Source organism: Crinia signifera, chromosome 2 (genome assembly GCF_055691185.1).
Source record: "Crinia signifera chromosome 2, ASM5569118v1, whole genome shotgun sequence".
NCBI classification, from domain to species: domain Eukaryota; kingdom Metazoa; phylum Chordata; class Amphibia; order Anura; family Myobatrachidae; genus Crinia; species Crinia signifera.
The window spans coordinates 1922836-1941559 of NC_139218.1; the positions used below are offsets into that span (position 1 = coordinate 1922836).

An 18724-nucleotide genomic window follows, 5' to 3' on the forward strand; every position below is an offset into this window, starting at 1 on the left:
CTGTCAGGTACAGCCAGAGTACACGGCACAGGGGATCGGGAACTGTCAGTTACAGCCAGAGTACACGGCACAGGGGATCGGGAACAGTCAGGTACAGCCAGAGTACAAGGCATCAGAACAGTCAGGTACAGCCAGAGCACACAGCACAGGGGATCGGGAACAATCAGGTACAGCCAGAGTACAAGGCACAGGGGATCGGGAACAGTCAGGTACAGCCAGAGTACACGGCATCGGAACAGTCAGGTAGAGCCAGAGCACACGGCACAGGGGATCGGGAACAGTCAGGTAGAGCCAGAGCACACGGCACAGGGGATCGGGAACAGTCAGGTACAGCCAGAGCACACGGCACAGGGGATCGGGAACAGTCAGGTAGAGCCAGAGCACACGGCATCGGAACAGTCAGGTACAGCCAGAGCACACAGCACAGGGGATCGGGAACAATCAGGTACAGCCAGAGCACACAGCGCACAGGGGATCGGGAACAGTCAGGTACAGCCAGAGTACAAGGCATCAGAACAGTCAGGTACAGCCAGAGCACACAGCACAGGGGATCGGGAACAATCAGGTACAGCCAGAGTACAAGGCACAGGGGATCAGGAACAGTCAGGTACAGCCAGAGTACAAGGCATCGGAACTGTCAGGTACAGCCAGAGTACACGGCACAGGGGATCGGGAACAGTCAGGTACAGCCAGAGTACAAGGCATCGGAACAGTCAGGTAGAGCCAGAGTACACGGCACAGGGGATCGGGAACTGTCAGGTACAGCCAGAGTACACGGCACAGGGGATCGGGAACTGTCAGGTACAGCCAGAGTACACGGCACAGGGGATCGGGAACTGTCAGTTACAGCCAGAGTACACGGCACAGGGGATCGGGAACAGTCAGGTACAGCCAGAGTACAAGGCATCAGAACAGTCAGGTACAGCCAGAGCACACAGCACAGGGGATCGGGAACAATCAGGTACAGCCAGAGTACAAGGCACAGGGGATCGGGAACAGTCAGGTACAGCCAGAGTACATGGCATCGGTACAGTCAGAGCACACGGCACAGGGGATCGGGAACAGTCAAGTACAGCCAGAGTACATGGCATCGGAACAGTCAGGTAGAGCCAGAGCACACGGCACAGGGGATCGGGAACAGTCAGGTAGAGCCAGAGCACACGGCACAGGGGATCGGGAACAGTCAGGTACAGCCAGAGTACAAGGCATCGGAACAGTCAGGTAGAGCCAGAGTACACGGCACAGGGGATCAAGAACAGTCAGGTACAGCCAGAGTACAAGGCACAGGGGATCGGGAACAGTCAGGTACAGCCAGAGCACACAGCATAGGGGATCAAGAACAGTCAGGTACAGCCAGAGCACACAGCACAGGGGATCAAGAACAGTCAGGTAGAGCCAGAGTACACGGCACAGGGGATCGGAACAGTCAGGTACAGCCAGAGCACACAGCATAGGGGATCAAGAACAGTCAGGTACAGCCAGAGCACACAGCACAGGGGATCAAGAACAGTCAGGTAGAGCCAGAGCACACGGCACAGGGGATCGGGAACAGTCAGGTAGAGCCAGAGCACACGGCACAGGGGATCGGAACAGTCAGGTACAGCCAGAGCACACAGCACAGGGGATCGGAACAGTCAGGTACAGCCAGAGCACACAGCACAGGGGATCAAGAACAGTCAGGTACAGCCAGAGCACACAGCACAGGGGATCAAGAACAGTCAGGTAGAGCCAGAGCACACGGCACAGGGGATCGGGAACAGTCAGGTAGAGCCAGAGCACACGGCACAGGGGATCGGAACAGTCAGGTACAGCCAGAGCACACAGCACAGGGGATCGGAACAGTCAGGTACAGCCAGAGCACACGGCACAGGGGATCGGGAACAGTCAGGTAGAGCCAGAGCACACGGCACAGGGGATCGGGAACAGTCAGGTAGAGCCAGAGCACACGGCACAGGGGATCGGGAACAGTCAGGTACAGCCAGAGTACACGGCACAGGGGATCGGGAACAGTCAGGTAGAGCCAGAGCACACGGCACAGGGGATCGGGAACAGTCAGGTACAGCCAGAGCACACGGCATCGGAACAGTCAGGTACAGCCAGAGCACACGGCATCGGAACAGTCAGGTACAGCCAGAGCACACAGCACAGGGGATCGGGAACAATCAGGTACAGCCAGAGCACACAGCGCAGCGTTAGGCTGCGGGAGGGGAGGTTAGGGTTAGGCTGCAGGAGAGGATGTTATGGTTAGGCTGCAGGGGGGAAGGTTAGGGTTAGGCTGCAGGGGGGGAGGTTAGGGTTAGGCTGCGGGAGGGGAGGTCAGACTGCAGGAGGGGAGGGGAGGGGAGGGGAGGGGAGGTTAGGGTGATGCTGCAGGAAGGGAGGTTAAGGTGATGCTGCAGGAAGGGAGGTTAGGGTTAGGCTGCGGGAGGGGAGGTTAGAGTTAGGCTGCGGGAGGGGAGGTTAGGGTTAGGCTGCGGGAGGGGAGGTTAGGGTTAGGGCTGCGGGAGGGGAGGTTAGGGTTAGGCTGCGGGAGGGGAGGTTAGGGTTAGGCTGCGGGATGGGAGGTTAGGGTGAGGCTGTGGGAGGGGAGGTTAGGGTTAGGCTGCGGGAGGGAAGGTTAGGCTGCAGGAGGGGAGATTAGGGTGATGCTGCAGGAAGGGAGGTTAGGGTGAAGCTGCAGGAAGGGAGGTTAGGGTTAGGCTTCGGGAGGGGAGGTCAGACTGCGGGAAGTGAGGTTAGGGTTAGGCTGCGGGATGGGAGGTTAGGGTTAGGCTGCGGGAGGGGAGTTCAGACTGCGGAAAGGGAGGTTAGGGTTAGGCTGCGGGAGGTTAGGGTTAGGCTGCGGGAGGGGAGGTTAGGGTTAGGCTGCGGGAGGGGAGGTCAGACTGCGGGAAGGGAGGTTAGGGTTAGGCTGCGGGAGGGGAGGTCAGACTGCGGGAAGGGAGGTTAGCGTTAGGCTGTGGGAGGGGAGGTCAGACTGCGGGAGGGGAGGTTAGGGTTAGGCTGCGGGAGGGGAGGTTAGGGTTAGGCTGCGGGAGGGGAGGTTAGGGTTAGGCTGCGGGAGGGGAGGTCAGACTGCGGGAGGGGAGGTTAGGCTGCGGGAGGGGAGGTTAGGGTTAGGCTGTGGGAGGGGAGGTCAGACTGCGGGAAGGGAGGTTAGGGTTAGGCTGCGGGAGGGGAGGTTAGGGTTAGGCTGCGGGAGGGGAGGTTAGGGTTAGGCTGCGGGAGGGGAGGTTAGGGTTAGGCTGCGGCTGCGGGAGGGGAGGTCAGACTGCGGGAGGGGAGGTTAGGGTTAGGCTGCGGGAGGGGAGGTTAGGGTTAGGCTGCGGGAGGGGAGGTCAGACTGCGGGAGGGGAGGTTAGGGTTAGGCTGCGGGAGGGGAGGTCAGACTGTGGGAGGGGAGGTTAGGGTTAGGCTGCGGGAGGGGAGGTCAGACTGCGGGAAGGGAGGTTAGCGTTAGGCTGCGGGAGGGGAGGTCAGACTGCGGGAGGGGAGGTTAGGGTTAGGCTGCGGGAGGGGAGGTCAGACTGCGGGAGGGGAGGTTAGGGTGAGGCTGCGGGAGGGGAGGTTAGGGTGAAGCTGCGGGAGGGGAGGTTAGGGTCAGGCTGCAGGAGGGGAGGATTAGGCTGTGGGAGGAGAGGGTTAGGCTGTGGGAGGGAAGGTTAGAGTTGGGCTGCAGGATTCTGGATCCTGGGATTTCACAACCTACTCTGTTTTCCCTGTTGCCCAGAATGCACTTTTACTCACTAGTTATAGTGCCTGCCAAGCCGAGAACAAAGCGACTCTCCTCCGTGTCCTCATCTGGAGGCTGCTCCCCACCCAGAGACTCCACAAAGCTGCTGACCGTATGTGAGGCCAAGGTGAAGAATTCAGCAGCCTTATCCTGGGAAAGAAAGGGAATCATGCAGATATTGTGCAGACGCATCAGGTTCTGTCTCCATCCAGGATCACAGAGGGGCCAGGGGGAGATCCGCCGCCCCAAGGTACACACACTGAGATGTTCTACCATCTCCCCCTCCAGCTATGGTGATGTCTCACCATCCCCCGCACCCAGGGACAAAGCTGTCATACATTGGGTGGCACTTGCCCATATGGACACCTGTCATCTGCCACACAGAAGTGGTATCAGCACACATAACGTCAGGTCATACATCTGCCCCATTAGTGATGAGGGTAGGTCAGTACAGACTGTGACCCGCCCACATCCCTGCCGAATGTGACCCGCCCACATCCCTGCCGACTGTGACCCGCCCACATCCCTGCCGACTGTGACCCGCCCACATCCCTGCCAACTGTGACCCGCCCACATCCCTGCCGACTGTGACCCGCCCACATCCCTGCCGACTGTGACCCGCCCACATCCCTACAAACTATGACCCACCCACATCCCTACAAACTATGACCCGCCCACATCACTACCGACTGTGACCCGCCCACATCCCTACAAACTATGACCCACCCACATCACTACAAACTATGACCCACCCACATCCCTGCCGACTGTGACCCGCCCACATCCCTACAAACTATGACCCACCCACATCCCTACAAACTATGACCCACCCACATCACTACCGACTGTGACCCGCCCACATCCCTACACTCTGTAGCTGTGTACACACAGTACAATATATTGCTCAGTGTCCACTTTTCATCAGCGACCAGAGATGGTCGCTGATGAACAGGAGACTCTGCTGGGGGAGCTGCAGAGGGAAACAACTGATCGCAGAAGCTTGCGACCATTAGGAGGCTGAACACAGGAGCGGCGATTTATCACTGCAGCACAAACAAATCGCTAGCAATATGGTTGCACAGTGACCATATTGTCAGCGATATTGCACCGTGTGTACACAGCTTGTGACCCGCCCACATGGCTACAGACTCTGACCCGCCCACAGCGCTACAGACCCTGACCCGCCCACAGCGCTACAGACCCTGACCCGCCCACAGCGCTACAGACCCTGACCCGCCCACAGCGCTACAGACCCTGACCCGTCCACAGCGCTACAGACCCTGACCCGCCCACATATATAACTCACCATTGCCAGAATACTCTTCACCGTCTCCTCTCTGTTTGAGACTCCCCAGAGTAATGTGCAGAGTGCAGAGCCCATGTGAGTGCAGTACTCGGCCTGCTGGAGAGAGTGCTCTCGGAGGTCACTCAGCTGTACAGCTAGAGACAGGTTCTCCTGCAAATATGGGCAAATGGTCACTATGCAAATAGATTATCGTATAACAAAATCCCAGGCCTAGTAACATAACGCTGCACCCAGCAGCACACTAACTGCTACACCACAGACCACTGCATTGCACTGCACACTAACTGCTCCCCATGTAATATTGCACTCTACTGCACACTAACTGCTACACCACAGACCACTGCATTGTACTGCACACTAACTGCTCCCCATGTAACACTGCACCCAGCAGCACACTAACTGCTACACCACAAACCACTGTATTCTACTGCACACTAAGGGGGAAATTTACTAAAGGAAATTTGTAAAAAATAGGTGTATTTGTATCCAGAAATACACTTATTTTTGACATTTACTATCCCGAAAATACGGCAATTCGTATTCGTATTGATAGCACATCAATACGACTACGAATTGCCGTATTTTCGGGATAGTCAATGTCAAAAATAAGTGTATTTCTGGATACAAATACACCTATTTTTTTACAAATTTCCTTTAGTAAATTTCCCCCTAACTGCTCCCCATGTAACATTGCATTCTACTGCACAGTAACTGCTCCCCAATGTAACACTGAAATCTACAGCACACTAACTGCTCCCCCGCGTAACACTGCACCCAGCAGCACACTAACTGCTACCACAAACCACTGCATTCTACTGCACAATAACTGCTCCCCATGTAACATTGCACTCTACTGCACACTAACTGGTCCCGAGCGTGACACTGCAATCTACATCACATTAACTGCTCCCCCACCTAACACTGCACTCTACATCACACTAACTGCTCCCCCACGTAACACTGCACTCTACATCACACTAACTACTCCCCCACGTGACACTGCACTCTACAGCATACTAACTGGTCCTGAGCGTGATACTGCACTGTACATCACACTAACTGCTCCCCCGCGAAACACTGCACTCTACAGCACACTAACTGCTCCCCCACATAGTGTGATGCTGGCTGCAGCATTAACTGCTCCCCCACATAACACTGCACATCACACTAACTGCTCCCCCACATAACACTGCACATCACACTAACTGCTCCCCCACATAACACTGCACCCCCACATCATGCTGCACCAAGCACCACACTAACTGCTCCCACACATAACGTTGCACCCACTAACTGCTCCCCGCATAACACTGCACTCTACATCACACTAACTGCTCTCCCATGAAACTCTGCACTCAGCATTACTCCAGCCCACCACATCATGCTGTACACAGCATCACTGCATCAGGTGTGGATTATTAGATAAACAGGGGACATTTTCTGAGCACAAATGGCTATGAATAAGCCTATTCGTAGCCAATTACGGCCGTATATGACCGTAAATATGTATTTTTCAAATTTACTATGGCCGATATATGGCCATTCCTATTCCAAGCTATGCGTATGCTATGGTGGTTCCTACTTTACAAAGCCGATTTAACTTAAATACTAAGCATATTTAACATACGGCAGGTAACTAACTCGAAGATACGCCTAGAAATTCATACTTTAAACCATGTAGGGTTTCCCGGTAATTTCTAAAACCAGCACCAGGCTCAAGGGCCGATCCTGGTTACCAAAATATGGAAAACACAAATGGCCGCCTACACCATCGGGAAGTATGAATCCCGTAAATACGGCAGATTAGTAAATTTGCCCTATTTCAGAATTTTATTTTCCCCAGAATACGGCCGATGCCGGTCATATGCAGTCGTATCTGGCCGTATCTTAGTATATTTCCCCCACAGTGTGTTGATAGACAGTCAAAAGGTCTATAGGATAAAAATGTAACATGAAAAAGGTCGACAAATGCAAAGGTTGACATAACTTATCCACTTTTTTTTGTGTCAATGTCGACATGGACTCACAATTAGTGTACTCAGGACCTATGCCAACATGGTTGGTGAAGTAAGAACAAGCCGGTGTAAAATAGGAGGAGAGGGATACAGGGACACTGACAGGCTGAATAGGAGGAGAGGGATACAGGGACACTGACAGGCTGAATAAGAGGAGAGAGATACAGGGACACTGACAGGCTGAATAAGAGGAGAGGGATACAGGGACACTGACAGGCTGAATAAGAGGAGAGAGATACAGGGACACTGACAGGCTGAATAGGAGAGGGATACAGGGACACGGACAGGCTGAATAGGAGGAGAGGGATACAGGGACACTGACAGGCTGAATAGGAGGAGAGAGATACAGGGACACTGACAGGCTGAATAGGAGGAGAGGGATACAGGGACACTGGCAGGCTTAATAGGAGGAGAGGGATACAGAGACACTGGCAGGCTGAATAGGAGGAGAGGGATACAGGGACACTGGCAGGCTGAATAGGAGGAGAGAAATACAGGGGACACTGGCAGGCTGAATAGGAGGAGAGGGATACAGGGACACTGACAGGCTGAATAGGAGGAGAGGGATACAGGGACACTGACAGGCTGAATAGGAGGAGATGGATACAGGGACACTGACAGTCTGAATAGGAGGAGAGGGATACAGGGACACTGACAGTCTGAATAGGAGGAGAGGGATACAGGGACACTGGCAGGCTTAATAGGAGGAGAGAGTGATACAGGGACACTGGCAGGCTGAATAGGAGGAGAGGGATACAGGGACACTGACAGGCTGAATAAGAGGAGAGGGATGCGAGGACACTGACAGGATAAATAGGAGGAGAGGGATGCGGGAACACTGACAGGATAAATAGGAGGAGAGGGATGCGAGGACACTGACAGGATAAATAGGAGGAGAGGGATGCGAGGACACTGACAGGCTGAATAGGAGGAGAGGGACACAGGGACACTGACAGGCTGAATAGGAGGAGAGGGATACAGGGACACTGACAGGCTGAATAGGAGGAGAGGGATACAGGGACACTGACAGGATGAATAGGAGAGGGATGCGGGAACACTGACAGGCTGAATAGGAGGAGAGGGATGCGAGGACACTGACAGGATAAATAGGAGGAGAGGGATGCGGGAACACTGACAGGATAAATAGGAGGAGAGGGATACAGGGACACTGACAGGATGAATAGGAGGAGAGGGATGCGGGAACACTGACAGGATAAATAGGAGGAGAGGGATACAGGGACACTGACAGGCTGAATAAGAGGAGAGGGATGCGAGGACACTGACAGGATAAATAGGAGGAGAGGGATGCGAGGACACTGACAGGACAAATAGGAGGAGAGGGATACAGGGACACTGACAGGATGAATAGGAGAGGGATGCGGGAACACTGACAGGATAAATAGGAGGAGAGGGATGCGAGGACACTGACAGGACAAATAGGAGGAGAGGGATGCGGGAACACTGGCAGGCTGAATAGGAGGAGAGAGATACAGGGACACTGACAGGCTGAATAGGAGGAGAGGGATGCGGGAACACTGGCAGGCTGAATAGGAGGAGAGAGATACAGGGACACTGACAGGCTGAATAAGAGGAGAGGGATACAGGGACACTGACAGGATAAATAGGAGGAGAGGGATACAGGGACACTGACAGGATAAATAGGAGGAGAGGGATACAGGGACACTGACAGGATGAATAGGAGGAGAGGGATGCGGGAACACTGACAGGATAAATAGGAGGAGAGGGATACAGGGACACTGACAGGCTGAATAAGAGGAGAGGGATGCGAGGACACTGACAGGATAAATAGGAGGAGAGGGATGCGAGGACACTGACAGGACAAATAGGAGGAGAGGGATACAGGGACACTGACAGGATGAATAGGAGGAGAGGGATGCGAGGACACTGACAGGACAAATAGGAGGAGAGGGTTGCGAGGACACTGACAGGCGAATAGGAGGAGAGGGATGCGAGGACACTGACAGGCTGAATAGGAGGAGAGGGATGCGAGGACACTGACAGGCTGAATAGGAGGAGAGGGATGCGAGGACACTGACAGGCTGAATAGGAGGAGAGGGTTGCGAGGACACTGACAGGCGAATAGGAGGAGAGGGATGCGAGGACACTGACAGGCTGAATAGGAGGAGAGGGATGCGAGGACACTGACAGGCTGAATAGGAGGAGAGGGATGCGAGGACACTGACAGGCTGAATAGGAGGAGAGGGATGCGAGGACACTGACAGGCTGAATAGGAGGAGAGGGATGCGAGGACACTGACAGGCTGAATAGGAGGAGAGGGATGCGAGGACACTGACAGGCTGAATAGGAGGAGAGGGATGCGAGGACACTGACAGGCTGAATAGGAGGAGAGGGTTGCGAGGACACTGACAGGCGAATAGGAGGAGAGGGATGCGAGGACACTGACAGGCTGAATAGGAGGAGAGGGATGCGAGGACACTGACAGGCTGAATAGGAGGAGAGTGATGCGAGGACACTGACAGGCTGAATTACTCACTTCTTTTGCTCTCAGATTTTCTCCCTGAGATGCTTCTAGACGGCAGCTGATATGAGCACAGTCCAGTTCTTTTGCCTCCAAAGCTGGAGTAGAAATAATAAGAGACAGAGGGCCGCATTTATCAACTAAATCCCTGATTAACCGCCAATATTAAGTATCCCCCTAATGTATCACAGGGGACCGCAGCAGGAATCTCCAATCCCTGCAGCGCCGCCGGCCGCATCCCCCATAGGTTTCTATGTATGAACGTCGGGCAGCCCGGCTTCGCACCCCTGGGCTATTGCCTTTCTGATATGGCTATAGCCCATTATAGCCCCGGTCAGCAGGTTCGCGCGGGGGGGGGGGGGGGGGTGGGGAGACAGCGCGTAACCGCGCATGCGCAGCCCCCCTGGCTTCTGGCATCGCAGGGACAGGCTCCTTTCGGAGCCCTGTCCCTGCGCACAGCAGGTGATATGATTATAATATTCCACCAGATCGCATCGTAAATGCGATCAATGATAAATGGGGGCCAGAGAACCCCTAGGGCAGCCACATGCACAGGGCTGGTCCGTCATGTCCTGTTTCTCTGCTGCTACTACTACTACTAGTCAGGGCTGAATATATTTCACAGTATTGAATAAATGAAGTAGGGCTCTCCCTCACCCTCACACCACAGCACAGCTTGCACTGTCACTCGCACTGTCACTCACGCCATCCCTCGCACCCCGGCTCACACTGCCACTCGTACTGTCACCATCTCACAGTGTCACTTGTACAGTCACTTTCCTCATCTCTCACACCACAGCTTGCACTGTCACTTATAACGCCACTCTCGCCATCCCTCGCAGTCACTCTCACCACACTCCTATACCACAGCCACTGACACTCCTATACCACACCTTCTGACACTCCCATACCACACCCACTTACACTCCTGCTAACAACTTCATACCACACCCATGTATATTCCCATATTACACCCACTTCCTAGGGGAAGGAGTATGTAGATAATGTGCATAAAGTTGCAGATGGGCAGAGCCAGCAGACAATCTAAAAACAAGTAAGTGCACTCATGGTTTTTTCTTTTGAAGAAATTTTTCGGTACTTGTGTATTATAGCGGCGCCCCCGATTTCCATCGCGCAATTTTTTAATCGCATCGCATGGCATGCACCCGATGGCATGCAATGCAACGCGATTTTTGTCCCCTATACGATGAAAGATTGTATAAGCACCCTAAAGGGTGCTTTTAAGCACCGTAATGGGTGCTTACAATGTTAAATGCACCCCCACGCCACCCCCCGAGGGGCGGTGGTACGCGTCCTCCGACCTTTACATACCCCCACTATCCACGTCGGTGTGGAGTTGAGAATAGAAAGTGTGGCGAGCGCAGCGAGGCGAGGGGACACGGATACCTTCACAGGTATCGGCGTCCCCTCGCGGCCTTCACAGGTATCCGCGTCCCCTTGCCACACTTCGGGCTCCGTGGCTCGCTGCGCTCGCCACACTTTCTATTGTCAACTCCACGCCGACGTGGATAGTGGGGGTATGAAAAGGTCGGAGGACGCGTACCGTCACCCCTCGCGGGCTCGCTGCGCTCGCCACGCTTCGGGTTCACGTTTATAGTGGGGGGGGTGGGCGCTCGCCACGCTTCGGGTTCACGTTTATAGTGGGGGGGGTGGCGGGGGGGGGGGGGTGCATTTAACATTGTAAGCACCCATTAGGGTGCTTATACAATGTTTAATCGCATCGCATTGTATGGCATTGTACAATATCGCGCGATGTCGCATCGCATACCATCGTACGCGATGCGATGGGCGCCGCCAAAATACACAAGTACCAAGTTTTCTTTTTATTTCAAACCGTGACCAGTAAAATATATATATATATATATATATATATATATATATATATATACACACACACACACATACATACATACATACATACATACATACATACACACATTTTTTTTTTTTTTTGAAGGAGGGCACTCACCATTTCGCAGATAAAAACACGATTTTTATTTAATCCATTAAAATATTCTCAGACTTTTTTCAAGACAGTCAGCCAAACAGAAATGAGATCCTTCTCCAACAGAGACCTAATTTAGACTGGCCCCTCAGCAGGTTTTTATACACACCCACACAGGAAGTTGGTAAGACACATTGGAATAATGGTATCGGGAAACTTTGGAATTAAGTTTATACAATATGCACGGACCCTATAAAGGGATTTATCTAAAACGATTCGTCACATTAGTTATACTGGAGACGGAAACAAGATGGCGGTGCGTTCCACAGGGTTGGAACGCACGCCGGATCCGTATATCCAGCATGATATAACATGTATTCGGCTTCCATATACCCATATTCTCATCTACCAGACATTGGTACAATGGTGGTTTGTCTCACCTGTATAGGTAGAGATACTTTGTGATCTCTAATATATATATATATATATATATATATATATATCTAGGGATGCCAATCCCGGGGCATTTTTTCAATCCCGGGAATCGGGATTGAAAAATGCTAAATCCCGGGATTCCGGGATTGGCATCTCTAAGTCAGTTTAGGCCATAAAACACGCTACAATAAAACAAGAAGCCCAGTCCACCCCCTGCTTCAGCCGCCCCGCACATTCATTTACTTACACCGGCGGCCAGGAGCAGGGCAGACAGGAGCGGGAGGAGTCGGCGGCGGTAGCAGCAGCAGCAGAGCCGACGGCTGACACTGCCAGGTCCGGTCCAGCGGGCGGGCGGGCAGCAGAGCGTGCGGCCGACGCTGCCAGGTCCGGTCCAGCGGGCGGGCAGCAGAGCGGGCGGCCGACGCTGCCAGGTCCGGTCCAGGTCAGAGATGATTCTGGAGCGGGTATGGGCAGTCCGACCTGCGCAGCGTGATGGTCAGAGGTCACGCTGCGCAGGTCGGACTGCCCATACCAGCTCCAGACTGCAGTCTGGGGATCAGGAACTCCTGGGTAGCGTCTGAGCACTCGCTCAGAAGCTGCCCGGCATTACATATGCGCATGCGCATATAATCCCGAAAACCCGGGATTGGAAGATCCAATCCCGGGATTCAAATCCCGGCGTTTTTTAGGCCAAATCCCGGGATCCCGCCGATCCCGATCCCGGGATTGGCCACCCTATATATATCTCTAGTGTCTGATTGTGTGTCTCTGAAACTGTCTCAAGTGATACTACAGTACATCTCTTGTACCGCTTTCAGACCACAAATGCAGGGTCACACCGGGACTTTGAAACTGTTCAGTCCCAGTACGACCCTGCATGTGCGGTCTGTTCAGATTGCTTCAGCAAACTGGCAATATTACTGGTTTGCTGGCGTCATGTGGGGGTGTGGTGGAGCGTCATTGGGGGCAGGGGAGGAGGCAGCGCTTAGAGCTGGCGCTGCTTCAAGAGTTGCCTCGCTCGACTCGATTAACCCGTTCACACTGAACAGCAACAAACCGGTAAGAACCCTTCTTTTTACCCGGTTCGTATTGCTGTGTTGCTACCGGTTAGCTGTATAAGGTAACCCCTTTCACATTGCACCAATTACAGGGTCAAACCGGTGCGTTGTGAAAGGGGTATATCTCTCTCACACATGCACAAACACAGCAGCAATCACAAGGTAGCAGACTTTGCTCTGAGCGGGCTTACAAGTATAGAATGACTGGCACAGGGGACAGGACGCCGACATACAGTATTCACTAGAATATTATATAATTATCTGGGAGAATCATTCACCTCACCGTCTCTTCCCCAGCACTATAATGCGGAGCCAGCGTGCTTAATGGCCATTCTATAGGCGCCCACTCACCGATCTCAGCGGCCTCCAGTCTCTGCACGCTCTCCAGCAGCTCCTGGTTCAGGATTTGTGGTAGGAAATCTCTCATCTGCATGACTTCTGTGGTCAGACGCTCCACATCCTTCCTCTGCACCAGCACAAAGTCCAGCTCCATGGTGGTGGTCAAACGCTGCACCTATACACATGGAGGCGTCAGTCACAGCGCTGCAACTATACACATGGAGGCGTCAGTCACAGCGCTGCAACTATACACATGGAGGCGTCAGTCACAGCGCTGCAACCATACACATGGTGGTGGCAGTCACACAGCTTCACCTATACACACGGAGGCGGCAGTCACACAGCTGCACCTATACACGCGGAGGCCAGAGTCACACAGCCGCACCTATACACACAGAGGCTAGAGTCACACAGCCGCACCTATACACATGGAGGCGTCAGTCACAGCGCTGCAACTATACACATGGAGGCGTCAGTCACAGCGCTGCAACCATACACATGGTGGTGGCAGTCACACAGCTTCACCTATACACACGGAGGCGGCAGTCACACAGCCGCACCTATACACACAGAGGCTAGAGTCACACAGCCGCACCTATACACATGGAGACGTCAGTCACAGCGCTGCAACTATACACACGGTGGTGGCAGTCACACAGCTTCACCTATACACACGGAGGCGGCAGTCACACAGCTGCACCTATACACATGGAGGCGTCGGTCACACAGCTGCACCTATACACATGGAGGCGTCGGTCACAGCGCTGCAACCATACACATGGAGGCGTCGGTCACAGCGCTGCAACTATACACATGGAGGCGTCAGTCACAGCGCTGCAACCATACACATGGTGGTGGCAGTCACACAGCTTCACCTATACACACGGAGGCGGCAGTCACAAAGCCGCACCTATACACACAGAGGCTAGAGTCACACAGCCGCACCTATACACATGGAGACGTCAGTCACAGCGCTGCAACTATACACACGGTGGTGGCAGTCACACAGCTTTACCTATACACACGGTGGCGGCAGTCACAAAGCCACACCTATACACATGGAGGCGTCGGTCACACAGCTGCACCTATACACATGGAGGCGTCGGTCACAGCGCTGCAACCATACACATGGTGGTGGCAGTCACACAGCTTCACCTATACACACGGAGGCGGCAGTCACACAGCTGCACCTTAACACACAGAGGCCAGAGTCACACAGCCGCACCTATACACATGGTGGCGGCAGTCACACAGCCGCACCTATACACATGGAGGCTGCAGTCATGCAGCCGCACCTATACACACACGGAGGCGGCAATCACACAGCCGCACCTATACACACGGAGGCCAGAGTCACACAGCCGCACCTATACACATGGAGGCGTCAGTCACAGTGCTGCAACTATACACATGGTGGTGGTAGTCACACAGCCGCACCTATACACATGGAGGCTGCAGTCACGCAGCCGCACCTATACACACGGAGGCGTCAGTCACACAGCCGCACCTATACACACAGAGGCTAGAGTCACACAGCCGCACCTATACACACGGAGACGTCAGTCACAGCGCTGCAACTATACACACGGTGGTGGCAGTCACACAGCTTCACCTATACACACGGAGGCGGCAGTCACACAGCTGCACCTATACACACAGAGGCTAGAGTCACACAGCCACACCTATACACATGGAGGCGTCAGTCACACAGCCGCACCTATACACACGGAGGCGGCAATCACACAGCCGCACCTATACACACAGAGGCTAGAGTCACACAGCCGCACCTATACACATGGAGGCTAGAGTCACACAGCCGCACCTATACACATGGAGACGTCAGTCACAGCACTGCAACTATACACACGGTGGTGGCAGTCACACAGCTTCACCTATACACACGGAGGCGGCAGTCACACAGCTGCACCTATACACATGGAGGCGTCGGTCACACAGCTGCACCTATACACATGGAGGCGTCGGTCACAGCGCTGCAACCATACACATGGAGGCGTCGGTCACAGCGCTGCAACTATACACATGGAGGCGTCAGTCACAGCGCTGCAACCATACACATGGTGGTGGCAGTCACACAGCTTCACCTATACACACGGAGGCGGCAGTCACAAAGCCGCACCTATACACACAGAGGCTAGAGTCACACAGCCGCACCTATACACATGGAGACGTCAGTCACAGCGCTGCAACTATACACACGGTGGTGGCAGTCACACAGCTTTACCTATACACACGGTGGCGGCAGTCACACAGCCGCACCTATACACATGGAGGCGTCGGTCACACAGCTGCACCTATACACATGGAGGCGTCGGTCACAGCGCTGCAACCATACACATGGTGGTGGCAGTCACACAGCTTCACCTATACACACGGAGGCGGCAGTCACACAGCTGCACCTTAACACACAGAGGCCAGAGTCACACAGCCGCACCTATACACATGGTGGCGGCAGTCACACAGCCGCACCTATACACACAGAGGCTAGAGTCACACAGCCGCACCTATACACATGGAGGCTGCAGTCACACAGCCGCACCTATACACATGGAGGCTGCAGTCATGCAGCCGCACCTATACACACACGGAGGCGGCAATCACACAGCCGCACCTATACACACGGAGGCCAGAGTCACACAGCCGCACCTATACACACGGAGGCGGCAGTCACACAGCTTCACCTATACACACGGAGGCGGCAGTCACACAGCTGCACCTATACACACGGAGGCGGCAGTCACACAGCTGCACCTATACACACGGAGGCCAGAGTCACACAGCCGCACCTATACACATGGAGGCGTCAGTCACACAGCCGCACCTATACACACGGAGGCGGCAATCACACAGCCGCACCTATACACACAGAGGCTAGAGTCACACAGCCGCACCTATACACACGGAGGCAGCAGTCACAGTGCTGCAACTATACACACGGTGGTGGTAGTCACACAGCTTCACCTATACACACGGAGGCCAGAGTCACACAGCCACACCTATACACAGAGGCCAGTCACACAGCCGCACCTATACACACGGAGGCGGCAGTCACACAGCTGCACCTATACACACGGAGGCCAGAGTCACACAGCCGCACCTATACACATGGAGGCGTCAGTCACAGTGCTGCAACTATACACACGGTGGTGGTAGTCACACAGCTTCACCTATACACACGGAGGCCAGAGTCACACAGCCACACCTATACACAGAGGCCAGAGTCACACAGCTGCACCTATACACACGGAGGCAGCAGTCAGACAGCCGCACCTATACACACAGAGGTGGCTGTCACACAGCTGCACCTATTACGTGTAGACCTGGGGAGGCATAACCCACAATTACATGTTATCCCTTAGAAGATGTGTGAAGTCCTGGGTTCCAGATCACTCGTGTATGGTGAAGACCAATGACGGCATAACGCAATGAATGGGTGATTACAGGTCAGCTCTCTTCAGTAACCTAATCCAACATGCCAGTCCCTAGAATAGGAGCAGAGCATCACCTCCCCATCCCCCACACTCCTCCCCCCATCCCCCACGGGAAGTGACCTGCCCAGGTGATTTACAAAAGGTTCAGATTAGTGGGGTCTCTGCAGTATCCATCCCCCAGTACCTCTCCCTGCTGGGTCTGACCCCTAGCATAGCTACTGATGGACAATAAGCTGTAACGGTAACAGTACTCCCCCACATCGCATTCATTGCTAATAGTAAGGGATGATACAGACATGAGTATATATTCAGCAGGTTTGAGGTAATTTCCTCACATTCCTCGCCCACATCTTAGACCCTATGTCCTGGTAAGCTGTAGGTATAGTCCTCAATGCCCGGCCAGGCTGCTCATAGAACCAGTGAGAGAGTACTTAGCTGTGCTTCCCCCCACTCTATAGCCCTGTGCCCGGGTAGTACCAACCCCACCTGGAACAGAAGGACTGAGGGCCCTGCCACTTGATGAGTCTAGTGCACGGCCTTTTGTGTCTGGTGGAATTTGGATTACTAAACCACAATGTTTCAGTCCTCCACCTGATTCCCAATTACATGTCCCAGATAGCAGCAAATAACCTTAGGTTTGTGCATGGCTGCCCCTCTCCAACTCGCTCCGTGGACTGAAACAAACAGGCAATGCTGACACGGAGCAGTTCCCCCTGGTGGTTCCTCTGGGGTCTCAAACATTAATGTCAGTCACATCCTGGCCCATGGCCATGGTTCCTGATAGTGAGGGCCCCTGCTCCTACCTCCCCCGATAACATTCCCTACATTTGCCTAGCGGCAGTAACATGTTGGGGCTCCTGCCCTAGCGTGAGAGACTACTGCAGGGTAGTAGCGAGATATGACAATTTATCTCAGTTATCTCAATCTTCCACTGTTCCCTCAGGTAATCCACCAGGTACCTTGATCCCTGTCCTGGTCTTCTCTCTGAAAAGCCAATTCCCCAAAACACAAGACTGTGACCAGGAATGGCTGGTGCCCACCTGAGGAATTCCCATTTGCACCCGTGCTGGTAAGGTGATTGTGGTGACTTCCATGTCCTCCAAATCAGCGTAAGGAACCCAATGCCTCAAGCGCTGTGGTAGTATTGGAATGAGGCTGTAGGACCCTCACTTACATGGGCCATTATAACATCCTTCATTCAGGATTTCCAGTAAGTCCTCTGTGACCTGGCATTACTGTAACTAGCCAATTCCAGCTCAGGTGACTCACAGAGTACCACTGTGACATGGAGAAGAGAAGACATTGGCAGGCAATGCTTCCGTGTGTCCAGCCTCCCCAGTGTAGAATACAAGGCAGACGATTCTATAGCACACTATCACTAAAGTGCTCATCTTCCATCTCAGCATAAGGGAAGATGTAGTGCAGATCCTCCTTGTGTGCCAGGATTGTGGGTACTGCTATCTTCACTTCAGTGCTGGCCTCCTGCAGCATAGTACACTGACCAGCTGCTTCCCGGGGGTATGGGAGAAACTGTTGGAGATGGTGCCTTTCGGCACACACCCTGCAACATTGGCCTCATCATGTTAGGCAATCCCGGAGTCCACTCAATGCCTCTTCCTCTGCCATGGAGAAGCACTCTTCTAGAGTCCTGGAGGATTTCCCTACAAGTGCAGAATTAGAAGGGTATCAATTCCTTCATGCGCATTTCGTAATTTTGTGGCAGAACCCTCGCTCACCTGCTTGGGTTGCAGCAAAGCCGTTTTTGACCATTCCTCTGGCTCCAGGAAGACACTTTATTCTGGACTTGCCCTTCTATCTCTGTATATTACAATATTTTCTGTAGCAAATCACTTCTGCCTTGATTTTTACAAAAATGTACCCTGAGAAGTAACCCACAATGTAACCCCGAGGAGATGTAACCCA

General features: G+C 53.6%; 1 protein-coding gene across 1 annotated transcript in view; it reads right to left on the minus strand.

The window, feature by feature from the left end:
* Nucleotides 1-18724, minus strand: part of HSF2BP (heat shock transcription factor 2 binding protein) — a 53013-nt gene that overhangs the window by 22202 nt on the left and 12087 nt on the right. The window contains exons 2-5 of the mRNA XM_083171437.1: nucleotides 13365-13527; nucleotides 9570-9652; nucleotides 5040-5189; nucleotides 3748-3883 (exon numbers count right to left, since the gene is read on the minus strand). Of these exons, the coding sequence (XP_083027563.1) occupies nucleotides 3748-3883; nucleotides 5040-5189; nucleotides 9570-9652; nucleotides 13365-13506 (511 nt within the window). The 5' untranslated portion in view covers nucleotides 13507-13527. The remainder of the gene's footprint in view (nucleotides 1-3747; nucleotides 3884-5039; nucleotides 5190-9569; nucleotides 9653-13364; nucleotides 13528-18724) is intronic.